The sequence below is a fragment of the Vipera berus genome, assembly GCF_964194415.1.
Source record: "Vipera berus genome assembly, chromosome: 5".
NCBI classification, from domain to species: Eukaryota; Metazoa; Chordata; class Lepidosauria; order Squamata; family Viperidae; genus Vipera; species Vipera berus.
In genome coordinates, this window is record NC_138207.1 from 24,568,675 (window position 1) to 24,593,405 (window position 24,731).

General features: G+C 41.1%; 1 protein-coding gene across 2 annotated transcripts in view; it reads right to left on the reverse strand.

The window, feature by feature from the left end:
* GMPS (guanine monophosphate synthase) overlaps nt 1-24,731 on the reverse strand; it is a 47,843-nt gene that overhangs the window by 12,630 nt on the left and 10,482 nt on the right. Inside the window, exons 2-9 of one of the 2 annotated variants that reach the window (XM_081328636.1) lie at nt 18,457-18,638; nt 12,952-13,066; nt 6,461-6,558; nt 6,150-6,253; nt 5,408-5,601; nt 4,780-4,945; nt 2,945-3,096; nt 803-976 (exon numbers count right to left, since the gene is read on the reverse strand). In XM_081328636.1, the coding sequence (XP_081184762.1) occupies nt 803-976; nt 2,945-3,096; nt 4,780-4,945; nt 5,408-5,601; nt 6,150-6,253; nt 6,461-6,558; nt 12,952-13,066; nt 18,457-18,638 (1,185 nt within the window). Of the gene's footprint in view, nt 1-802; nt 977-2,944; nt 3,097-4,779; nt 4,946-5,407; nt 5,602-6,149; nt 6,254-6,460; nt 6,559-12,951; nt 13,067-13,477; nt 13,564-18,456; nt 18,639-24,731 lie in introns of those variants that run through there. The other variant, XM_081328637.1, reaches the window with a different exon arrangement.

Below are 24,731 nucleotides of genomic sequence, written 5' to 3' on the forward strand. Positions count from 1 at the left end.
AATATATATATATATATATATATATATATATATATATATATATATATATATATATATATATATATATATATATATATATATATGCATTCAATATATTTACAGTCACACTCCACAGAATTAGCACAATCTATTTATTTTAATTTCTTGTTGCTAAGCAGAAAATAAATTTTGATCTATTTGTAAGATTGAATCTAAAATTGCTTACGTATTTAGAAGAACAGTAGGTGGTCTCATTTTCTGCAGGCTATATAGTATACAAATATTTTGAATTGCAGTTTAGTTCTTATGTGAAAGTACTAAGGTAAAGGTAAAGGTTCCCCCGCACGTGCGTGCTAGTCGTTTCCGACTCTAGGGGCCGGTGCTCATCTCCGTTTCAAAGCCGAAGAGCCAGCGCTTGTCCGAGGACGTCTCCGTGGTCATGTGGCCGGCATGACTAGACGCCAAAGGCGCACAGAACGCTGTTACCTTCCCACCATAGTGGTCCCTATTTTTCTATTTGCATTTTTACGTGCTTTCGAACTGCTAGGTTGGCAGAAGCTGGGACGAGTAACAGGCGCTCACTCTGTTACGCGGCACTTGGGATTCGACCCGCCAAACTGCCGACCTTCTGGTCGACAGGCTCAGCGTCCTAACCCACTGAGCCACCGCGTCCCTTCGTGAAAGTACTATTAAATGTCAAAAATAATTATTTAACTAGCAAAAGGTTATACTGCTAGATGAGCAATTAGAAAGAAATTTGACTTTACCAGTGCTAAATTATTTCTCAAAAAAAGTGAAACGTCAGATGTGGTGTTCTATTTACCTCTTCCCGTAACTTTCTGATGAGTTCTGTGTCATTGTGATGGGTCTTGATGACTTCTGCTTTGCCACTAGCAATAACTGAAGCACTTTCAATTAGATCAGGCCTCAATGTTCCTTGAGCGAGGAAGACTTCTTCTGGTTTCAGATTCAGTTCTCCAATAACTTCATTAGCAATCTACACATGGGGTTGAGACAGAGAAAGACTTTAGATGATATTCTACAAGTAAGTTATAAACTGCAAGGTCTCAGGAATGACAACTATGCCAATAGACAGTCTTCTCTCATTGAAGACAATTGAGAGCAGAAATTCCTTTGCTAAGCAACGCAGTCATAAGATATGACATCACATGACCACACTAACTTAGAACAGTCCTGTCCCAACTGCTATCACTAAGCAAATCCCACGTGATCACAATGTCGAGAATCACATGATTGCAACCTTCTGCCAGCTTCCCCACTGACTTTGCCTGCTGGAAGCCTGTTTTGAAGGTTACAGATGATGATCATTTGACTGCAGGATGGCTGCAACCTTGTGACTGCAAGCTGGTATTATAATCATAATCATGGAACTATAGGGATGCTATAACGGCCACAATTATGAGGATCCATCATAAATACTCCTTGTTCAGCACTGTTGTAAATTTAAGCAGTTGCTGAACAAGTGGACGTTAAGGGAAGACAACCTGTATAGCAAGTGATAATCATATTATTAGGTAATGTTTTGAATACATAGGCAAAAAATTGTGTTGGAAAACCTTGAGGGTACACATATAGGACCTGTCAGCAACTCCTAACATGAAATGTGCCTTTTCCAGCCTAGTAGGTTGATGCCTGGAACTATGTGAACAACTCACATAATCTGAAGTCTAAAGCACTGCATAGTTTTAATTCACATAGAGTTAGTCCTTTGTGGTGAGCAAGATCAGGGAACAGGAGTCAATAGGGTTTGGGAAAGTTTTGCAACACAGTTAATGTAATGCAAGAGAATCTTTAAATTTTCTCAAAGCCCCTTTCTACTTAAATTTATATCTAACACAATCAAGGGGGAGTTTTTTTGAGTTTCTTTCCCACATTTTCCACTTTCCTAGGACCCAAATGCTTTTTCTATCTAGCGATGTGGCATTTCCCATTCCCTTCTCTGCTCAAACTGACATTCTGTGGCATTTAGCAGGAAACCAAATTACTACAACATTTTGCTCTTTTATAGTCTATGGTCTGCATAAGAAATTTACCAAAGTGAGGAACTCCACAGCATTGGGAGAAAACAATGCAACTCACTGGGAATAGTTATGTTCATTTTTTTTAATCCATGTTTTATTACAACATCATTTCTTTGTGAATACACTTTTGTATGCATGCATATAATAGGCTTTTGCTTAGAACTTTGTTCATTATGCTCCTATTATACTTTTATCACATTTAGAAAACTGTTTAATATTTTAAGCTGGGCTGGAAACAGCTGCATCATAACAATTTGTTCTGGCTGCAAGAGAAACCTTAATGCTTTCACAGCAAGTTATGAAACACGAGTTGTAGACAATTTCAAAGAAGCCCAAAGCAAAAATGATTAGCGTGGCACAACTGAATCGTAATATGATTATTTTCAGCGTACATGAAATAAAATGAATGATAGGTGACCCCTACTGGACAAAACTGTAGGTTTCCTTAAAAGACAGTTTCGTTTCATTATTATTAAAGGCTTATGGCTAAAAGAATCCACAAGCCTGCAGGGAAAAAAAGGATTTGGATTATCTGAATATGCCTGAATTATGTCCTACTACTGTTAGGATAGACAGTAATCACCAAAATAGTGGGAAAGGCCAGATAAACTATAGCATGGTTTTTACCAGTAATCTGTGAGTATTTGCTTTACCCTACGATTTATGATGTATAAACAACACAGGGAATGTAAACGAGGTAATTTGATCTTTTCAAGTATTCCATCACAGCAGGGATATTTAGTCAGTGGGTCAGTTTTCAAAAATATTTCTGAAGAAATATGCTAGTTGATACAAGTACTCTATACATTCCTAAGAGCAAATTCGTATAAACCATTACACAGTTGCCATAAAAACTGTGATTTGCTTGAGATTTCTTAAAACCAGAGACAGACAATATACCAATGGGTATATACACTAAGTACCTTCACAAAAGTGTCACCAATAATCTTGCGTTTTTCCTCAGGACTTGTAGTCATATTCAGTGTCTTACTGATCCTTTTTCGAGGAGTTCTGTCTTCTTCAGAGATGGGTAAAGTTGTTGTACCATTGTAGAACCAATGAGCTGCATTTACCACTACATAATATACAGGATGTTGTTGTTAGTAACATTGCTAAAATATTTTGAAAACTAAAATTAATTCAAGGTCTCTCTCTCTCTCTCTCTCTCTCTCACACACACACACACACACACACACACACACACACACAAATAACAAGCTGTATTAAATTACAAAATTACAACCTTGTTGCCAGGATAAAACCTTCTTTTATTTACCCAGCCAGATATTTCACCTAATGTAACAGAAAACTAACCAAACCCTTTCTTCCATTGGAATGTAATAAATCACCTAATTTCCTTAGACAGCACCAAGAGATTTCAATTTCCTAATGCCTAACATGGGAACATAAGCAGGATCTGTGGCCCATCTACACCAGCATCTGTTCTCACAGTGGCCAACCAATCGCATAAGGGAGCCTATTAGCCTCCCAAGAGAAAGCCTTCAAAGGAGGTCTCTCTGCCACCAAGGCTAATAGGAACTTATCCCCATGAGGTCCATGAATTAGCCCAATCCGTTTTTGAACTCAGCCAAGCTTGCATCACATCTTATGGTAGAGAATTCCAAAGTTTCATTATGTGTTGTGCAAAACAACAAAGGCAAAGCCTTGGTGGAGCAGTGGGCTAATGCCTCCTTAAGTAACACCAGCTGCCTGCAATTAGTGCAGGTTCGCATCCCACCAGGCTCAAGGTTGACTCAGCCTTCCATCCTTCCGAGGTAGGTAAAATGAGGACCCAGATTGTTGGGGGCAATTAAGCTGACTTTGTAATAATGCCGCTTGGGGGGGGGGCGAAAGCCCTAATAAGCAGGCATATACATAGAATGAAGGCTACTGCTAAGCTTGTGTTAGCCGCCCTGAGTCTTCGGAGAAGGGCGGGATATAAATGGAATTAAAATAAATAAATAAAAATAAATAAACAGCAGATTTTTACTAAATTTAAGCCTTTAGTAGTCATTGTAGACAGGGAGACAAGCAAGGATATCAGGAGTTGGAAGTTGAGAGGTTCTCCCTACTCAGTTGGTACAATTTTTGCTGGAGGCCTTTCCCTGTCACTCAAGAGATCCTACTCTGGAACCACTGAAGAAAGTATTAAATCAATGAGTCCATGGAAAAGTCTGGCAGATGAGTGATGAGAACAGGGAGAGATTTAAAAAATGGATCTATCCAAGTTTTGGAGTATTCAAAAAGTGTCATAGAAAGGAAAAATAAGCTATAGAATGTAGTTTCTCCATATAGTTTCTGAGGTATAAGTTCCCTCAACCAGGTAGGCACAACGTTTTCTGCTTTTAGAAAAGCAGTAAAGATCTTCCTCTTTAGCCAGCTGTTTTTAACCTTCAATTATGGTGACTTTAACCACTGAAATTTATTCTTTATTACTGGCTGCCTTGAATGCTGATTGGATAGAAGGCAACATTCTTATGAATAGACTGTAATAAAGACAATAAAAAATGCTGAGATATCTACCAAAAGGTCCCATAACTTGCATGATGATGATATTATCTACCCAATATATAAAATATTTGCAAATATATTTTCCAAGAAAAGTCTTAAATTCTGAAGGATTCCTATTTTTCAAAACCAAAAAATAAAATGAGGTAATCTATCCATCACTTAATTTTTTAAAAGGCAGAAGCTAAATACTCTAAAATTCAACAGATAATGGATTTTTTTAAAAAAAAACTTAGTACAAGAGGGATACCTTTGACTTGAATTCCCAATTTTTTTAGTGCCTCCTCCACTGATTGACTTTCTCTCTTGCGCATGAATCCATTATCTATGTGCACTGCTATCACCTGGTCTTGATTTAAAGCACGGTTCAGTAAAGCTGTGCACACTGTAGAATCTACGCCTCCACTGAGTAAAACCTGAAAGGGTTCAATGGAAACCAAAATAATTAAATCCGCTTTCCCCATCTAGTAACTTTTAGAAGCGTTAAAAAGTACAGGTCCCAGAATTCCCAACCAGTCTATGCAAGCCGTAGTCTAACATATATAAGGAAACACAAAGTGAAAAGGCTGCAATAAATACATTTAATGGACAGAACAGTATGATCAAGAATAGCATTCTATTTGCTTTTTTAGTTCTCACTGTTTCTATTACAGGATAAGACATTTGTAGCATGTAGCTTCATTTCTGTAATTTAACCCTGGGTTGTGGCTGAAAAAAATTGCTCTTTCCCGTTTCATTCCATACAATGAGGTCATTGTTCAGCAAACAAAAAAGCCTTTAAAAAAATACAAAAATATGAAAACTGAAACTAATGAAACAAATCATAATCAGGTACTATCCAAAACAGGAATGACTATGGATTAAATTTCAAACCTTACCAGAACTTTTGATGGTCCTACTTTCTCCTTAATTTCTCGAATGCATTCCATTTCTCTGTTCTGAACTGTGAAGGTACCACTGCATCCAGCAATGTCAAAAAGGAAGTTTTTCAGCATCAGTTTTCCATTCACTGTAAGACTAACTTCAGGATGGAACTGCGCTCCATACAGTTTTTTTGATTCATTTGCTATAGCTTGGGTGTTATTAAAAACAAAAAAATGTAACAGTTTTAGCTCTAAGAAACCATATTTTTTAAAAAAAAAAACTTATGTAAGACCTGTTTTTATCTTACTGAGAAAGATGTCAAAATATTATTAAAGTAAGAATCTACTATATCTCCTTTTCCCAACCTGATACCCTCCTGACATAGTGAGACTTCATTTTCCAGAATTCCCAGCTGGTTTCTCAGTCTTAGGAAAACCGTGCCATGGTTTTAAATAATACAGACACAGTTTAGAAGGCAGCAAATGAGTCAAATAAAACAGTCTGATCAATTATTTTCTATAAAAATGACCCACTCATATTAAGTTTATTTCCTGAATATCTTATATGTTAAGACTTCTCAGGTCACAAGCCACTACTGGTACATTTTAGGTTTAGTGGTACAATACAAGTAACTTTGCTGGAGTTGACTTGAATTTATTTCAGCTGAGATGATGAATAAGATGCATAAGAATAAGATGCTAGCACTGAAATATAACCAAAATCTACTGAAAATTGATAATGTGGAAAATATGATACCTGCTACAACATTTCCAGATTGAGCAACAACTTTGAATCCATCTGCTACTTTATCTACGCTGTCTCCATGGGTAAGGAGCACAACCTCTTCTTTCTGAAGTCCCCTAAAGTGAAAAAGGATCACAAAGTAAAGTCTAATATCTTTAAAAGACATCAACTTAAAATAATCAAGAGGAAACATTAAACATCAACAAATTTTCCACAGCATTAATGACTATTTTCCAGGTTTGAAACTGACCATTAAACACAGCTGTGTGATTTATAAAATATCCAATTTAACTTCATAATTCATTACCAAAGGTTTTTCATACCTGAATAATGAACAAGAGTTATCTAACGTAATGCTGAAGACACCATCTTCTCTGACATCTTTTTTGTGTACTGTACCACCAAACACCTTATTCATCATCTGTCAAAAACAGAAAAGTAAGTTACCAGTATAGTAATAAGTTACAACATTTCAGCTACTGTTGGCTACCTTTCCCTTTGCTTAGTTTTTTTTTAACCAAGAATCAGACAACTTGTTCAGGATATCAGAACTGCTTATTGCTTATCAGTGTAAGTAATTTATATATTTATAACTGTAATAATTACAACGAGTTTAGTAATTCCACTAGTTTTCAACGGACCACGGACTGGAACTGGTGTGCAGACCTGGGGTTGGGGACCCCTGCTTTACAGCAATAGAGAAGCTACTTGATCTTCCTCTAAGCTTAAATATTCCTAATTCTTTAAATGCTGCAGAATACAAAAGGTATAAGGAAACCTAACTCAGGCATCATCTACCATTGTTATGCTCTGCTGTCACCTTCCTATAGACATATAACTTGCAAGTAAATTCTGAACAGTAGAAGAGCTATTTAAATAATAAATATTTGCTTCCACTTCTTCCAGAACTGACTTCATAAATCATCTTGATGTTATCTTTAGTCATTCCCAAGATGTCTGAAAACACCAGTTTAGCTAATTCTGTAAAAACCAGGAGTATATCCAGTCATTTTTCAGCTTATAACCTTAAGCACTATAGTACATCTCACTCAGCTCAGAATTATTCATCTTCAGTAAGAATATTTGCCTATGGAAAACATAGCTGTTACAGTAGATATTTAGTTCCTACATAAAGCATATGTTTTCTGTGTGAAATAGCAATCATGTAATTCATCTGAGGTTTAATATTTCCTCATTTCTTTGTGAGACTTTAAGAATGCTTATGAATCTATATAACTAAAAATGGGTTTCAAACCCATAATAAATGATGTAGATACATATCTGTACTGGGCTCATTGAACTGCAATGCCACATTTCAAGAGCCAATCTTTTTAGTAATGTCCAGGGCTTTTTTTCCTCATAGAACGCTCAGAACAGAGTTCTGGCATCTTTTTTTGATTTGATTTTTTTCAGTTTTTGCACAGGCTATGCTACTCCCTCTATTGGCTTTCGAAAGCCAATAGGAATTGCTGCTGAGCATGCCAAAAAACCCGGCCGGCAAACGTTGCACATGTAAGTTGTCTGCAATGAAGGCAAGTTGGCAGGAACTTTGCACCCCTCCCTGCTGCCCAACTACACCATCTCCTAGTTGTAAGTAAGAGAGGACCAGGAGTGGGAGGTGGGGAGCAGCACTTAATTCTGCCCTGCCGAAAAAGCAGAGTCCATATGCACTCCTGCCTCGTGCTCACCCGTGTCAGCCAGGCACCGAAGCACAGAAAACATGTGCGCGCCTGCCTCGTGCTCACCACAAGTCAGAAGGAGAAAACACAGTGGCAAAGAAATCCCCTCCTCAAATAACTCGCATTTGTCAAGTCCACCCTGCCCTCTGCCAGAGCCTTGGCCCAATGGGGAGGCAAGACCTGGCGGACATGATTTCCCTTTCCACCTCTTTTTAACGGTAGTCCTGAAGATACCTGGAGGAGACGGGAACAGCAACACCATAGTGCTGTGGGAACCACAGGGCCTGCTCTACATGGCGGAGCTGCACGGGCAGGCGGAGGGGCGGAGGCAGCGCTGGCGGGATGGCTGAGGGCACTGGGCGCAGAGGTGGCATGCATGGGGCACGGTGGGCAGCTGACATTCCATGGGCCGGGCCAGCTGGTGGCCTACCCAGTGCTGGACTTGCACCGCCGCCTCACCCTGTGCACCTACATGGACACCCTGGAGCGCCTGGTCTGCAACGCCTGCTGCTGCCTCAGCCTGCCCACCGCCCGAGCCCTCCTGCCACCCCCCACTGGCGTCTGGCTCGGCAACTGCAAGCTCTGCACCATCTGTGTGCATTGTGGCTGGTGCTGTGGGAGCCGTGGGGCCCGCTCTACATGGCAGGGCTGCGCGGGGCAGGCGAACGCTGGTGGGGCGGGGCAGGTGCTGGGCAAAGAGATGGTCTGCGTGGGGCACGGTGGGCAGCTGACCTTACACAGGCCGGACCAACTGGTGGCCTACCCGGTGCTGGACCTGCGCCACCTCCTCTCCCTGCGCACCTACGTGGCCACCCTGGAGCGCCTGGCCCGCAACACCTGCCACCGCTTTAGCCTGCCCACTACCCTTGCCATCCTGCTGCCCCGCACCGGCATCTGGCTTGGCGACTGCAAGCTCTGCGCCATCAGTGTGCATTGTGGGAGACACATCACCTCACATGGATTGGCCCTGAACTGCTGCACTGACTTAACCTGGTTTGACCACCTCATCCCGTGTGGCCTGGAGGGACTAGGGATCACCTCCCTCAGCCAGGAACTGTGTCTCATGGCTACTATTTTAATGGTTATCTGGATTCTTGCAGATTTTGTACATCTATATGAATCTTAAGCATTTTTTCCATAAATTACTTAAGGATATGCAACTATATTTTCTCATATTTATCTAATGTTACTTTTGCATCTACTTTTTTCACTCCATTTTCTTTCTGTCATTAATTCCCCAAGAATAAGAAATATAAATTGTAAGCTCCTCGCAGCACAGTTCTATATCATTGTTAAAATACACTGGGCAATTATGGCCATATTCAGTCATATTCATAAATAGATTGAATTGTAACACTTTCCCCCTCACCTAAGCCTGTTCTCTTGTGTGTATAATTTGAACATAGCCAGGCCATTTTTTATCAGCAGTTGTAAAGAAATAGAAACAAAATGTTTAACTTATGTATTAATAACAATTTCTTTGTAATTCATTATCTTGTCAGTAACATGACTCCATCAATTAAACACATATATGTTGAAGGCAGCATATGCACTTGTATTAGACATTTATTATCTCCCACTGCTAGTTCTTCCAAAAGGAACTCAATATATGTCATACTATATATGCAAAAGTTGTTTCCTCTATTAAAGTGCAATGCATCATTTTCCAAGTAGACAAAAAATATTCCATTTTTACTATACCCACCAGTATATAAAAATGGGAGAGCTATCCCACAATTTTTCACCCCTATGGCAGCCTACTATGATAAATTTGATAAAACAGAACTTAAGTGTTCTAAGTTCAACATGAACTAAGTCTGATGAAAATTATTTTGGCAGGGATGAATTAATAGCATGCATTTTGGGTTATAGGAGCATCTCATTCACTTGAACCAATGTGATCATATCTTTAAAATGGTATGTACAAGCCATCAATAATGTGGCTGCTAATATAGGTAGGTCTGGCTTATGAGCTGTTTGTATTTAAGGAGATGCTCACAACAAATTCTAGTTTATTTGGTGAATGCCTGAAAGATGCATTACTTCATCTAAGCCAAAAACAGATGAAAAAACTAAAGAATTAAACTTGGCTCAAATCTCAAAGATTTGCTGGACGAGAATTGGACAAAACCTTGGAATTTACTATGAACATTTGCCTTAAATACAATAAATTAAATTTATGTTAAGAATTGAATACATAATTTTTTAATTATATAAATATATAAATAAAATTATATAAATAAAAGATTAACAAGGTGAGAGTTCTGGCACCTTTTTTTTAAATAGAAAAAAAGCACTGGTAATGTCTGTTACAAAGCAACAGCAATATATTACCATTGTGGTTTTTTTTTATTACAGTGTTCAGAGATATGTAAAAAAAAAACCTCTATTATTATTCCGTCCATAGTCAAAGATTATCTGTTCTACTTGGGCTTCCTATAGGCTAGTATTTTTATCTTGGCTTGTAGACTCCACAAACAGATTTCTTTTTGCGCATCTCAATATGACAATGGCAGTCAGCAATTTAAAAGCTTGCTTTATTATTATTATTTCGCACTACACTGTGTTTGATCTTGCATGAAACCTTGCTATTTGAGGGAGTTCTATTTTGACATGGTATTTATTACGCTTGACTGTTTCTGTATTGTTACAACACATTTTAAGCAGTGGTATTTCATTTTGCTGAGATGAATAGAATCAGCAGGCAGGCTACCAGCTTGCTCAGATTCAGTTCTGGGGTTGGTAGGATTTGGAGGAGTTTTGCACCAATGCAGAATACTTTTCATTTCCCAGAACAAACCTGCTTAGGTATTTATGAAAACCACCTTCTGGTTTCCTCAAATCTATCAAGATTGTTCAGGGCTAATAACGCAAATAATGTTTCTATGTTAGGTTCTCTTGGCCTCTCTTTTTGGTCTCACTGAAACAAGATTTTTTTTCCCCACTCAACTTGTGTTCACTCTGGCTACTTTGCAGGTCAGAATATTTACTTTCACATGTTTGTTATTTCTTTTTAGTTTATATTTATTGAGAATTTTACATAAAGTAAAAGACAAATCCAAAGAACAAAGGTGTAGGAAAAGAAAAGCTAACATTATGAAAAATGACTTCTAACCTTTTAACAGATATTGACAAACAAATCATCTCCCATCCCTCTTATCTTTTCCAGAAACCCCTTCAACCCCATATTAAATTCTCAACTTTTTCAATCATTGAATCCATAATATCATTCATTTTATTTATTTTTCTTCTTTAAGCAAAAAGTCCATAAAAGGTTTTCAGTTTTTAAAAAAGCACATTGTTTTCTTTCTAACCAAATAGGTCAGTTTTAACACTTCCATTAATTCTGAATTCCATTCCTCCATTGTGAGAATTTCAATACTCTTACATTCTGTTCCATTCATCCATTCACATAAATATTTCCAGTTCCAATCCCTACGTTCAACATGTGTTCTAACTTATACATAAACTTTATTTTTTCTCTTTTCATTGATGAACGTTGAACCTCAGCTTTCTTAAAAAATAGTTTGTGTCTTAGTGCTTAATAGGTTGTAGCCCTACTGTTCTACTTAGACATTATCAGCTTTTTTCCAACATTTCTAAAATCTACGTATTTTTACTTTCGGAAATCCTTATTCACACCCTCATTCTATGCCTATTACAATATTTCTGATTATCACTTTGGCTCTCTCCACTTATACATTATCTCTATTTTCAAAATTTCTAAGGTGCTTTTTAACAGACTCTGATTATACTCTTTTTTGCTTTCCTCTTTGCTCAATTCCTGTGTTGTCTCAAATTAAATCTAACTGCTTCTGATTTGCACATTCCTTTAGAGTCTTTATCCGTGTCTTCATTTTCTTTCTTTCCAGAGGAAATTATTTACAACCACTCATTTAAAGTTTGAAATTACACAAGAGTGCTGAAAAAAGTGTCCTTGCATTTATGAGCATTACAGTGCCCCTGAGGTCACCTGATTGCCATTTGGGCTCTTGGTAACCAGCATATATTTACACCTATTGCAGCATCCTGGGGTCACATGATCATTATTTGCAACCTTCCCAGCCAGCAACTGACAAGAAAAGTCAATTTGGGGGGGAGGCTGGATTTGCTTAATGACTGCCTGATTTGTTTAGTGACCATGACAAAAATGATCATAAAATTGGGCATGACTCACTTAATTGCATTGCTTAGCGACAGAAGCTCCGGTACATCAAGGACTAACTGTATATTCTTCTTGTCTCGCTACTGATCAAATAGTGTTTTTAAAATTCAGCTTCCATTTTTTCCTTGTGCTACATCTTCTCTACTCATGTTCCCATACACAGAAATCTCTTAGCAAATGACTACTTTGTGTTCAACTAATAAATTATAAAAAACACTTCTTTTATCTTTTGTATTTCAGAGCTGGTAATATCTTACATTAGGCAGATTAATTTCTCATAAACCAATACTATCTCCTTTATTTGTTTTTATTCTAGTTGATCCCAACTAGTTCAAATGTTTAACTGATCCCAGCTAGTACAAATTTTCTTTCCAGACCACCTCTGTTTTTTAACCTATGTCATTGGATCCCTTGTTTCATTGACAGGATCTTGTCAATTTTAAATTCTTCTATAAATAATACTAGAGAAGAAGGATTACTCTGAGAAAACATCTCTCTGTGGTAGAGGGAGTTGCAAAAACATTTGGATGTGCAAACTGTACCACCATCATAATCCTTAATTAATGTGTTGAAATGCTACAAATAATATCCAGGCTACAATGATATACCACTCATTTATTAGAAAGTCCAAACCATAGCAATCCCATTTTAAAAAATGATGCCTGTTTTATTATTCTCCATAGTGATGGCCTCAAAAAGTTCATGAATCAGTTCCCAGCAGGCTTTTGCACATGAAGAACAACAGATTGGCCTGCAAAACTTCCGTGCAGATTGCATTAGGGACTGTGCGATTAGTGACAAGCAGAAACAAGACACGTTCTTCTTTTAAAAGCTCATTTTAGTCTACTTCTAAATAATGTCCTCATATATTGCACAAGTACCAATTAGAATAGTTATTTGGCACTAGCCAAACAAAAACCAAAAGCAAACCCATAGAGTCATAAATATTTGTAGAAATGTTAAGTAGCACCTGCATGCCATAGCAGATTCCAAGGACTGGTTTGCCTATTGTAAAAATTGCAGGGTCAAACCAGGGAGCATCTTCTGCATAAACAGAATTTGGTCCTCCAGAGATGATGATGGCTCTATAAAAGAAGGAGACAATTTATAAAAACAAAGATATTGAAATATTTTAATTTAACATATATCATTCTAAATCTGCACAAAACTTTGATAAAGGCAATACTGCATGTATATAAGATATCTTATGTATGTTAAAAAAGCAAACTATTTCATATTTAAATGTGAAATTTTTCTTTTAAGCTTGTTTCAGCATTCAATAAAATCTTGTTTCTAGAGCTGAGTTGTTGTTTTTTAGCCATACAAGAAAAATTCATTCTCACCAATACTCAATAACACTATATAGCAGAACTAATAAAAATCAGTGTCAATAATATGAACCATCTCATCTTCCCTGAAAATACAAAAGTCAAACAATATTTGTATTAAAAATCATTAGCTTCTTCATTAAACCAAATATAATTGAATATCATTACCTTTATTGTTATGGTTCTGCTAAAGCCCATTACTTTCCAACAGCTTCACCTAAGAAAACACTGCAAGACAATTGGCTAACAAAAAGTATTTTGAGAGAATCAACAAAGGCCTTCTCTATGGCTGCCTTGGAACCAGTGACCCTCTTCTGGATAATTTCTGAAATCCAATCCTAAATTGTATTCACAACTGCTGAAAATCAAAATGAGGATAAGATGGATTTTCAAAAAGACTTCAATAACATAAAAAGAAATAAAGGAATCATAGGTTTGACTGTGAAAACCAAATCATAAAAAACTTTCCATTAGCTTAATAAACTTTTAAAATTTAAAGTACTTGTCCTGTCAGAAACAAGGAGAAAGATAATTCCAATATTATATTTCAGTGTTGGAACATATGTTGCAATTGTGAATGAATTTTCTGTAGGGCATTTTCACTTGTAGAACAATAGATATGAGAACATTTCCTGGCATTATTTTATTTTGGATCCAGGTAAAGTTTAGTAGGATAGATAGGGTAATATCAATACAATTAAATAAATAATGATTTCAGAAATCTCAAATTTCTTTCAGCTGGCCTTTACTTTTTCCACATTTATAAATCTATGCTTTGTACACTGCTGATAGCATTCCACGAATTGGCAAGCACCCAGCAATGATTCTGAAAACTCCTCACATTATGTTCTCCAATCTATCAACACACCCACATCAGAAAGGTTTGGATCCTTTAATCATAATAACAGAATTATTTTCAAGCTACACAGTTTAGAGAAGAGAGACTATTGGGATGACTTTATAGCTATGGTCAGCACACCGCATTACTTTAATATAGTCATTAACCACAGTTTACATTTAACTTACAGTCAGTGTTACAGCTAGTCCTTTGCTTAGTGACTTTTCAAAGTGATGATGGATCCCCTCAAAAGATACTTAGAACCCAGTTCCTGAGTTCCACACACACAAACACACACAGAGTGATCAGAAGATTACATTTCAGATGCTTGGCAACTGGCTCACTTTTATGGCCGATTGCATATCATATGATATTTTTTGCTAGTTTCTGGTGTTTTCCAGGCAAAAACCAGTCATGGGAATGAATTGATTGCAATATTTGCTTTATGACTGTAGTATTCCCTTTATGAGCACAGCATTTGCTTTATGATTGCTGCAAAAAAGGTCATAAAATCAGATTGGTCACGTGGGTGCCTTGACTTAAGACTGTCTTGACTTATGATGGAAATTCCAGGCTCTACTAGACTCAAAAGTCAAGGACTATATTATACTAATGTTGCTTTTCCATCAAACATGACCAAATCATGATTATACTCAGTGACTAATGGAACTAAAAAGCAACATAAATATTCCATTAGGAGAGCAAGTATGCATCTATGCAGAAAGTATTATTTTCCTTTTATATAATACTGCTTCCAAAACAAAGAAACAAAATATCCTCACATATATTTGCCAACACTGAACTCTTTATCAGTTAAAAACAAATTTGAACCAATGTAGGGATAATAGCCCTCTTCAAATATTTTATAAAATTTGAGACAAACTACCTGCATTTGGGGGCAGGGAAAGAATTGTTCCTCATATAGACATCCCTGAATTCAATAAAACTGGGCTAGAACAACTTTTGTATCCTTGGAGGCTCTTCAGATAATTGAGGACCCTCAAAAAACAATTACCCTGAGAGCCTCTGTAGACAGAGCCCTCCATTATTGTCAGTCAATCTGTCTATGTGAAGAATGATGTAAGAAATCAGGGCTGGCCTACTGATCCTTGTTTTCTTTGACTGTGGGCAATTTGCTCCATTTTATGTAACCCTGAAGGCTTATGTTGTCATGGCAAGCCTATTTCTGGCCATGCTAAAGCAACACTTACTTGCCAATGTTTGCTCCTGCTAAGATTACAGGAAGCTACATGTTCAAAGCAACCATTCAGAGAAAACCTCAAGTGGAAACTTCATGAACCATTTTATACTTTACCAAAGGACAAAATACTGTATGTATGCCTTACCATTCAAAGGGAAGAGCCTTCCCATTCAATAGAAATTTTACTTTGACTACAGAGACCAACTTTTAGAGGACAGTGCCATCAACAGCACTTAGAAAAAAATAAATGTTATATTTTGCTCCTATTTCATTTATAGCTCTCTGCTGCAAGTCCAGCTTTTGTCCTGTAATAGGCAATCTGTGCCCCATTGGGTCATTTCCTTACCTAGCAACAGAATGACCAACAGTGGGCAAAAAAGTAGTGGGAGTAGGAATGACTTCAGACTTCCCCATTGAGTATTTTTGTGGGAATCTGGCAGGGAACACCAGAAACCAACCAACCAACCTACCTACCTACCTTCCTCCCTGTCCTCTCCTCTTTTTTCTCTTTTCCTTTCCTTTCCCTTCTCTTCTGTGAGATTGGCTGTGAAACTGTCATTGAAAATGAACGTCATGTGAGTGTAGCAGCAGATAGTAGACTGAAGCAGCCACAACTTGCCAAAATTTCATTCCCTCAGGAGTCATTGGACCTGGAGTTTGGATATGTTCTGTAAGTCAGGCCACATGAGATTATGGGATACCTTGGTTCAAAAATTGTTGCCATCACTGCTGTCATGCCTCTAGCCACCAAGCAGCTGACTGACTCACCAGTTATTCTTTTGTGATCCACAATTATTTTTAATGCAGCAAATGTCCTTTCCTATCTAAGAGCTGTGCTGGCTTAATCTAGATCAATGCTGTGCATTGTGCAGGATAATTATCCCAACCATAAGAGGTGGCAATCCAGCCACTTCCTAAAAAACTCCATAGATGAAGAACCCACAGTTGCCATAAGTAGATTATCTACTGCTGTATAGATCTTATCATCAGGAAATTTAATTTAATTTAATTTAATTTTATTAAATTTATATACCGCCCTTTCCCGAAGGACTCAGGGCGGTTTACAGGGTATTTAAAATCAAACAGTACAAAATACAAAAGTTAAAAAACAATTTAAAAAGATTAAATTATCCCTTAACTAAAAACTTCAGTTAAAAATTCTCAGCCTGGGCCGGAGAGCTCAAAGAGCCAGGTCTTCAGGTCCCGGCGGAATGTCAGGGGCGGTCCTAAGCTCCACGGGCAGCTGGTTCCAGAGGGCAGGCGCACCCACAGAGAAGGCCCTCCCCCTGGGTGTTATCTGCCGGCAATCTTTTTATCAAATTCTCTTTATATTTAAATGAAATCTAGATAGCTAACACTTATTATTTCTGTTTTTAGTTCCTCAGGTGATGGGGGGAAAAACCTTCCTTATAGCTCCCTTTTGTATAACTGAGAAATTCAGGAACGAATAGAAGCTCAATGAATGCTAGTTTGACACAATGGTGAATGGTAAAGGTGTAAGAAGTATTTTGAGAAGCAATACAAAGAATGAATAATTGCAAGGGAGAGGAAAAATAAAAAACTCAGAAAGCTATATTTGGATGCAGATCAAGAGATCTTAAGAACTTTTGACTTTTCCCATATGGTGGAAACAAGGATAGTTTATAAGGGTAGAAAATATGAACTATAGTGAAAGATATTGGTGCAACTTAGTTTTAGCTCTCATTTTCATCTTTTATTACTTCAGTTCCATTCGTTTATTATTTCTTACTCCTTTTCAATACTCCACATAATGTTGCTTATCCAGTAGAAAATGGTAAGATGGGTAAGTTTGTATGTATTCATAATGTTAAAACAAAATTTTATAAAATATTTCATTTGATAGAATTCAACTGATTTTAGCACGTTGATGATACTCAACTTGATCACTTAGCTCCACACCATCTCTGCTTCTCATGTAATGTTTTCAGATACTACTTAATAGAATATACACAAAGCCTTGGAAATGAAAAGGACCAAAAACCATGAATCCTGTCACTAGTTGACCCCCCAATTACATCTTGAATTTGCCATCTATCTAGTACATTAAACTTTTAAAGGCCTACAGGACCGAGAGTCTTGTAAGCAAATTATGGGGCTTTTCATTTCAGAATGACATTTTAGGAGTTAACTATTAACCATCCTGTTTCTTTTAGGCTGGTATTTGAATGTCCTCTTTTTCATCCCTTTTTAAAGAAGTAATCATCCAGATTAGTCAAATGTCACTGCCAACTTCCCTTGACAAGAGAATGCTGAACTAGACAAGCCTTTAGTTTGATCCAGCACAGTTTCATATAGCCTGGGATAAATACCACATATATTTTCTCAAATATGAGAATCAGGAGTTCATTGCCTGAAGTGATAAGAGCAACATGTGATTCCATGAAATCTTTGCTGCACTCCCAAAATCCTTTCTAAAGTTTGCCAATAATTTCAGTGTGATGCAATAGGAAATAGATAAATGTATGGGACTAATTAATGTAATTTACATTTTTCATTTAAATGGAATTAGACCAGAGCTGGGCATTTTATGGCCCCCAGGCCACATCCAGGCCTTTGGCTATCCCTGTCCTGCCCACATGAGATCAATTGGAAGTTATAAAATGAAATGTAAATAAGCGCTCTGGGAGGAAGAAGCCGAAGCCGAGTGCACTCCTTTATTCGGCGAGTGAGTGAAAGAACCTTTCTGCCACTGTGGCAGAAGAATGACGGCTGGGCTGAGGCGAGGTGAGGCTCCGTGTTCCCTCTTCCCTCAACGCGTGGGCACTAGTGGCAGATTTAAGTTTAATCTATTGATCTGGCCTTCCACAACAGTTCCAATTTTTCATGGCTGCTTAGGGAAAATTAATCTTTCACCCCAGAATTAGATAGTTTCCTGTTTGATAAGGATCTGAGTATTTATCTGTTCTAGTCTTACTCACTTTCATAGAGTTTAGGTTGCAGCATACTATTTAAAAGCTGAAGCATGGTCTTCTTCAGATTGTTTGGCCTTTTACAGTTGAAGGATACAAGCTTTAACTTTCTGGACTCACAAATGAAACATAACTGTTAATGAAGCATACATATAACTAATATAACGATCAATCTCACCGAAATCCTTGTTCTTTAATTGCAAAGGCAGGTGTTTCCAAAGGAAAAATCTCTGATTGGACAAACAGTTCTCTGACCCGGCGATCTATAACTTTTCCATACTGAGCTCCAGCATCGAGTATTACGACAGCTCCTTCATAGCGGCACACCCCATCCTTGAGATCTTCTCCAGCATTCTCCAACTATGAATAGGATTTATAAGAGTCTTATTGGGACAAGTACATAAGCATGTCTTTTCAAAACAGCAATAGCTGTTAAGTTAAACTATTAGATGTTTATTACAAGGTTACTTGTATCCTATTGGTATGAGAAGAACATACATTAAATACTAAATTAAAAGAAAGCTTGGCATTACACTAAAGAATAAAACATGATTGGGTTCATCATTCAACAAGCATATCATACTACAGTTTAATGTGAAATTATGAACTAAGTCATAAAGAATTTAACCATAACACTTTCTACTAGGTTTCATACATCTTGCTAAGATTTTTGTTAACCATATTTCATTCAATAAAGTAGTGTTCTATAGTTAAACATGATTAAAACCTATGTTCATATATCATACCAGGCCATATTTTAATCATGACGTTCATTAAATCATAATAGCATTCTTTGTTTTGAATAAACACATGACTTAGCATGATGCATAAATCCTCACCTGTGGCTGTATATCATATTAAGTCATGTTTTAATCATAATTTTTAAATAAGCCACTGTGTTCTGGTTTAAAATAAGTCATAAGCCATGGTTTTTAAGATGAACTGACTAAGGTAATGGATCAGGGCTTAGGAAATAACCCAAAGACAACTCACAAATTATCACCAGCAAAATACAGGTTTTGCTAACAAACGTTCTGACTTTGTGCATAACAAAAAGCAGACAACTTGAGTTGGCTATGACTGAGCTTATACTGTGTCATAGAAAGCTAATGGGAGAGAAAGAAATGCCCAGAAGTTGGTTTGTATTGTGTTCACATACCTGTACAATATATACCGTATATACTTGAGTATAAGCCGACTCGAGTATAAGCCGAGACCCCCAATTTCACCCCCAAAAACTGGAAAAAGTTATTGACTCGAGTATAAGCCGATCCGCCGTTCTGCAAGCCTCTGCCGCCAGCAGAGGCTCGATCCGCCATTTTGCAAGCCTGAATACACAGGAATACCCTGTGTGGCCGCGGCTCGTCGGCAGGTCTCCGTTCCTCCTGCCGACCTTTGGGGAGGTTTGGGCGCCTCCCCAAACCTCCCCAAACCTCGGCAGGTCTCCGTTCCTCCTGCCGACCTTTGGGGAGGTTTGGGCGCCTCCCCAAACCTCCCCAAACCTCGGCAGGTCTCCGTTCCTCCTGCCGACCTTTGGGGAGGTTTGGGCGCCTCCCCAAACCTCGGCAGGTCTCCGTTCCTCCTGCCGACCTTTGGGGAGGTTTGGGCGCCTCCCCAAACCTCGGCAGGTCTCCGTTCCTCCTGCCGACCTTTGGGGAGGTTTGGGCGCCTCCCCAAACCTCCCCAAACCTCGGCAGGTCTCCGTTCCTCCTGCCGACCTTTGGGGAGGTTTGGGCGCCTCCCCAAACCTCGGCAGGTCTCCGTTCCTCCGCGCAGACCTGCCGACCTTTGGGGAGGTTTGGGCGCCTCCCCAAACGTCCCCAAACCTCGGCAGGTCTCCGTTCCTGTTTGGGGAGGTTTGGGCGCCTCCCCAAACCTCCCCAAACCTCGGCAGGTCTCCGTTCCTCCGCGCAGACCTGCCGACGTTTGGGGAGGTTTGGGCGCCTCCCCAAACCTCCCCAAACCTCGGCAGGTCTCCGTTCCTGTTTGGGGAGGTTTGGGCGCCTCCCCAAACCTCCCCAAACCTCGGCAGGTCTCCGTTCCTCCGCGCAGACCTGCCGACCTTTGGGGAGGTTTGGGCGCCTCCCCAAACGTCCCCAAACCTCGGCAGGTCTCCGTTCCTGTTTGGGGAGGTTTGGGCGCCTCCCCAAACCTCCCCAAACCTCGGCAGGTCTCCGTTCCTCCTGCCGACCTTTGGGGAGGTTTGGGCGCCTCCCCAAACCTCCCCAAACCTCGGCAGGTCTCCGTTCCTCCTGCCGACCTTTGGGGAGGTTTGGGCGCCTCCCCAAACCTCCCCAAACCTCGGCAGGTCTCCGTTCCTCCTGCCGACCTTTGGGGAGGTTTGGGCACCTCCCCAAACCTCGGCAGGTCTCCGTTCCTCCTGCCGACCTTTGGGGAGGTTTGGGCGCCTCCCCAAACCTCGGCAGGTCTCCGTTCCTCCTGCCGACCTTTGGGGAGGTTTGGGCGCCTCCCCAAACCTCCCCAAACCTCGGCAGGTCTCCGTTCCTCCTGCCGACCTTTGGGGAGGTTTGGGCGCCTCCCCAAACCTCGGCAGGTCTCCGTTCCTCCGCGCAGACCTGCCGACCTTTGGGGAGGTTTGGGCGCCTCCCCAAACGTCCCCAAACCTCGGCAGGTCTCCGTTCCTGTTTGGGGAGGTTTGGGCGCCTCCCCAAACCTCCCCAACCCTCGGCAGGTCTCCGTTCCTCCGCGCAGACCTGCCGACGTTTGGGGAGGTTTGGGCGCCTCCCCAAACCTCCCCAAACCTCGGCAGGTCTCCGTTCCTGTTTGGGGAGGTTTGGGCGCCTCCCCAAACCTCCCCAAACCTCGGCAGGTCTCCGTTCCTCCGCGCAGACCTGCCGACCTTTGGGGAGGTTTGGGCGCCTCCCCAAACGTCCCCAAACCTCGGCAGGTCTCCGTTCCTGTTTGGGGAGGTTTGGGCGCCTCCCCAAACCTCCCCAAACCTCGGCAGGTCTCCGTTCCTCCGCGCAGACCTGCCGACCTTTGGGGAGGTTTGGGCGCCTCCCCAAACGTCCCCAAACCTCGGCAGGTCTCCGTTCCTGTTTGGGGAGGTTTGGGCGCCTCCCCAAACCTCCCCAAACCTCGGCAGGTCTCCGTTCCTCCGCGCAGACCTGCCGACCTTTGGGGAGGTTTGGGCGCCTCCCCAAACCTCCCCAAACCTCGGCAGGTCTCCGTTCCTGTTTGGGGAGGTTTGGGCGCCTCCCCAAACCTCCCCAAACCTCGGCAGGTCTCCGTTCCTCCGCGCAGACCTGCCGACGTTTGGGGAGGTTTGGGGAGGCGCCCAAACCTCCCCAAAGGTCGGCAGGAAGAACGGAGACCTGCCGAGGTTTGGGGAGGTTTGGGGAGGCGCCCAAACCTCCCCAAAGGTCGGCAGGTCTGCGCGGAGGAACGGAGACCTGCCGAGGTTTGGGGAGGTTTGGGGAGGCGCCCAAACCTCCCCAAACAGGAACGGAGACCTGCCGAGGTTTGGGGAGGTTTGGGGAGGCGCCCAAACCTCCCCAAACGTCGGCAGGTCTGCGCGGAGGAACGGAGACCTGCCGAGGTTTGGGGAGGTTTGGGGAGGCGCCCAAACCTCCCCAAACAGGAACGGAGAGCTGCCGAGGTTTGGGGACGTTTGGGGAGGCGCCCAAACCTCCCCAAAGGTCGGCAGGTCTGCGCGGAGGAACGGAGACCTGCCGAGGTTTGGGGAGGCGCCCAAACCTCCCCAAAGGTCGGCAGGAGGAACGGAGACCTGCCGAGGTTTGGGGAGGTTTGGGGAGGCGCCCAAACCTCCCCAAAGGTCGGCAGGAGGAACGGAGACCTGCCGAGGTTTGGGGAGGTTTGGGGAGGCGCCCAAACCTCCCCAAAGGTCGGCAGGAGGAACGGAGACCTGCCGAGGTTTGGGGAGGCGCCCAAACCTCCCCAAAGGTCGGCAGGAGGAACGGAGACCTGGGGAGGTTTGGGGAGGCGCCCAAACCTCCCCAAAGGTCGGCAGGTCTGCGCGGAGGAACGGAGACCTGCCGAGGTTTGGGGAGGTTTGGGGAGGCGCCCAAACCTCCCCAAACAGGAACGGAGAGCTGCCGAGGTTTGGGGACGTTTGGGGAGGCGCCCAAACCTCCCCAAAGGTCGGCAGGTCTGCGCGGAGGAACGGAGACCTGCCGAGGTTTGGGGAGGCGCCCAAACCTCCCCAAAGGTCGGCAGGAGGAACGGAGACCTGCCGAGGTTTGGGGAGGTTTGGGGAGGCGCCCAAACCTCCCCAAAGGTCGGCAGGAGGAACGGAGACCTGCCGAGGTTTGGGGAGGTTTGGGGAGGCGCCCAAACCTCCCCAAAGGTCGGCAGGAGGAACGGAGACCTGCCGAGGTTTGGGGAGGCGCCCAAACCTCCCCAAAGGTCGGCAGGAGGAACGGAGACCTGGGGAGGTTTGGGGAGGCGCCCAAACCTCCCCAAAGGTCGGCAGGAGGAACGGAGACCTGCCGAGGTTTGGGGAGGCGCCCAAACCTCCCCAAAGGTCGGCAGGAGGAACGGAGACCTGCCGAGGTTTGGGGAGGTTTGGGGAGGCGCCCAAACCTCCCCAAAGGTCGGCAGGAGGAACGGAGACCTGCCGAGGTTTGGGGAGGTTTGGGGAGGCGCCCAAACCTCCCCAAACGTCGGCAGGTCTGCGCGGAGGAACGGAGACCTGCCGAGGTTTGGGGAGGCGCCCAAACCTCCCCAAACGTCGGCAAGTCTCCGTTCCTCCGCGCCCTGCCTGCCTGCTTCTTTCCGCTGCGGAAAGAAGCAGGCAGGCAAGGCGCGGAGTTTGGGGAGGTGCGCGCGCACCTCCCCAAACCTCCCCAAACTTCGGCAGGTCTCGGACGGCGGTGGCTTGGGAGAGGTGCGGGCGATCCCGGAAGCACCAAAGCCTCGGCCGCGCACAAGTCCTCGGTAAGTTTTTTTGTTGACTGGAGTATAAGCCGAAGTGGAATTTTTCAGCCCAAAAAGTGGGCTGAAAAATTCGGCTTATACTCAAGTATATACGGTAGTTAAGTAACCAGTGTATATTTTCATAATTTCTATATAAAGTATAAAATGACATTAAGTTTCAAGAACTTTGTTTTAAAATTCTTTTCTGCCCTCCTCCGAAATCTAAGATAGAATATAAATGCTGGTATATCTTCTCAATGTATTATTTTTCAATGTGATTTAATAAAACAGTATCTTATTTATTCTTCAATAATAATTGCATTTTTTAAAAAAGGTACTGCCACAATTTCTATAACATACATTAAATTTTTCCCCTAGACAATAGGTAAACTTCAATTAAATGTTTGCTGTTAGACTTTCTGTAAGTAAGTCATTGTTTGCGTTGATGAAAGAGATAGAGGCAGAGGGAGAAATAATGTATGCAGACCATACCCTGAACTATGGACTATGCAAACTTTTCCCAACCTGGATGCCTTTCTCAACAACTATGATCATTTATGAGAATTTTGGCAACTGAAGTCTCCAAATTATGCAATGGCATTCTTGAACACAAACGTATCACATTAGCCCCTCTATCCCCTCCCATTCCAAAGCAGACATCAACTGAATGTCAGAATCAGACAGCTATAATCAACTGTGGGGGAATGAGAGAAATAATTATTACAGGCTGAAATACAGGATACAAAATGCCCTGGTCTTTAACCAGCGGTGTAAGGAGCTGTACACAATGGAACTAGAGAAATCATGAAATATGGATGGTTTGCTTACAGAATGGCTCTGCAATTTGCCTAATATGAATGTGAAGACTATATCTGTGCATGATGATTAGAAAATGATTTTATTGTTCTCCTTTTAAAAAAGGGATGACAGCAAAAACTACAGTTAATGAAGTGTGCCTGGAAATAAATTTGTAGAATTCTGATTGAAAGTTTATTAGAATTTAAGAAGCATACAAGTTATTAACTTTTAAATAATAGAATTGACAGTTGCTTGCTGAATATGGTGTGCTGTATGATAGAAGGAAAGCATGGGTGAGAAAAATAGAATATTTTTTCAACAGTTTAGTACAGAGCAAAGAACAAGACAAGGATATGTGATGCACATTAGGAATATAATGAATTTATGGAAAAATACAATAGCAACAAATGTTAGAGGGATTTTGTTTGTGGATATGAAAATACACACAAAACTACATTATCTGAATTATTTCAATTACTGTTAAAATAATATGGATCTGAAAATAAATATAATGAAGACCAAGATAGTTATGTTTGAGAAGAACTGTAGATTATACATAAATTGTAAAATGAATGTAAACAGGTGAATTTAATCTATGTTAAAAATAGATTTAAAAAATCAAAATTTATCAATGCTGGTAGAGTGGATAGTGTATCATTTGATGCAAGGAATGAACATTTGTCAAACCAAGGGAAACAGCTGCTTGCAAAAGCGTGCTTCTACCAACTTTGTTATATGAGTGACCATTAAGCATGTCAC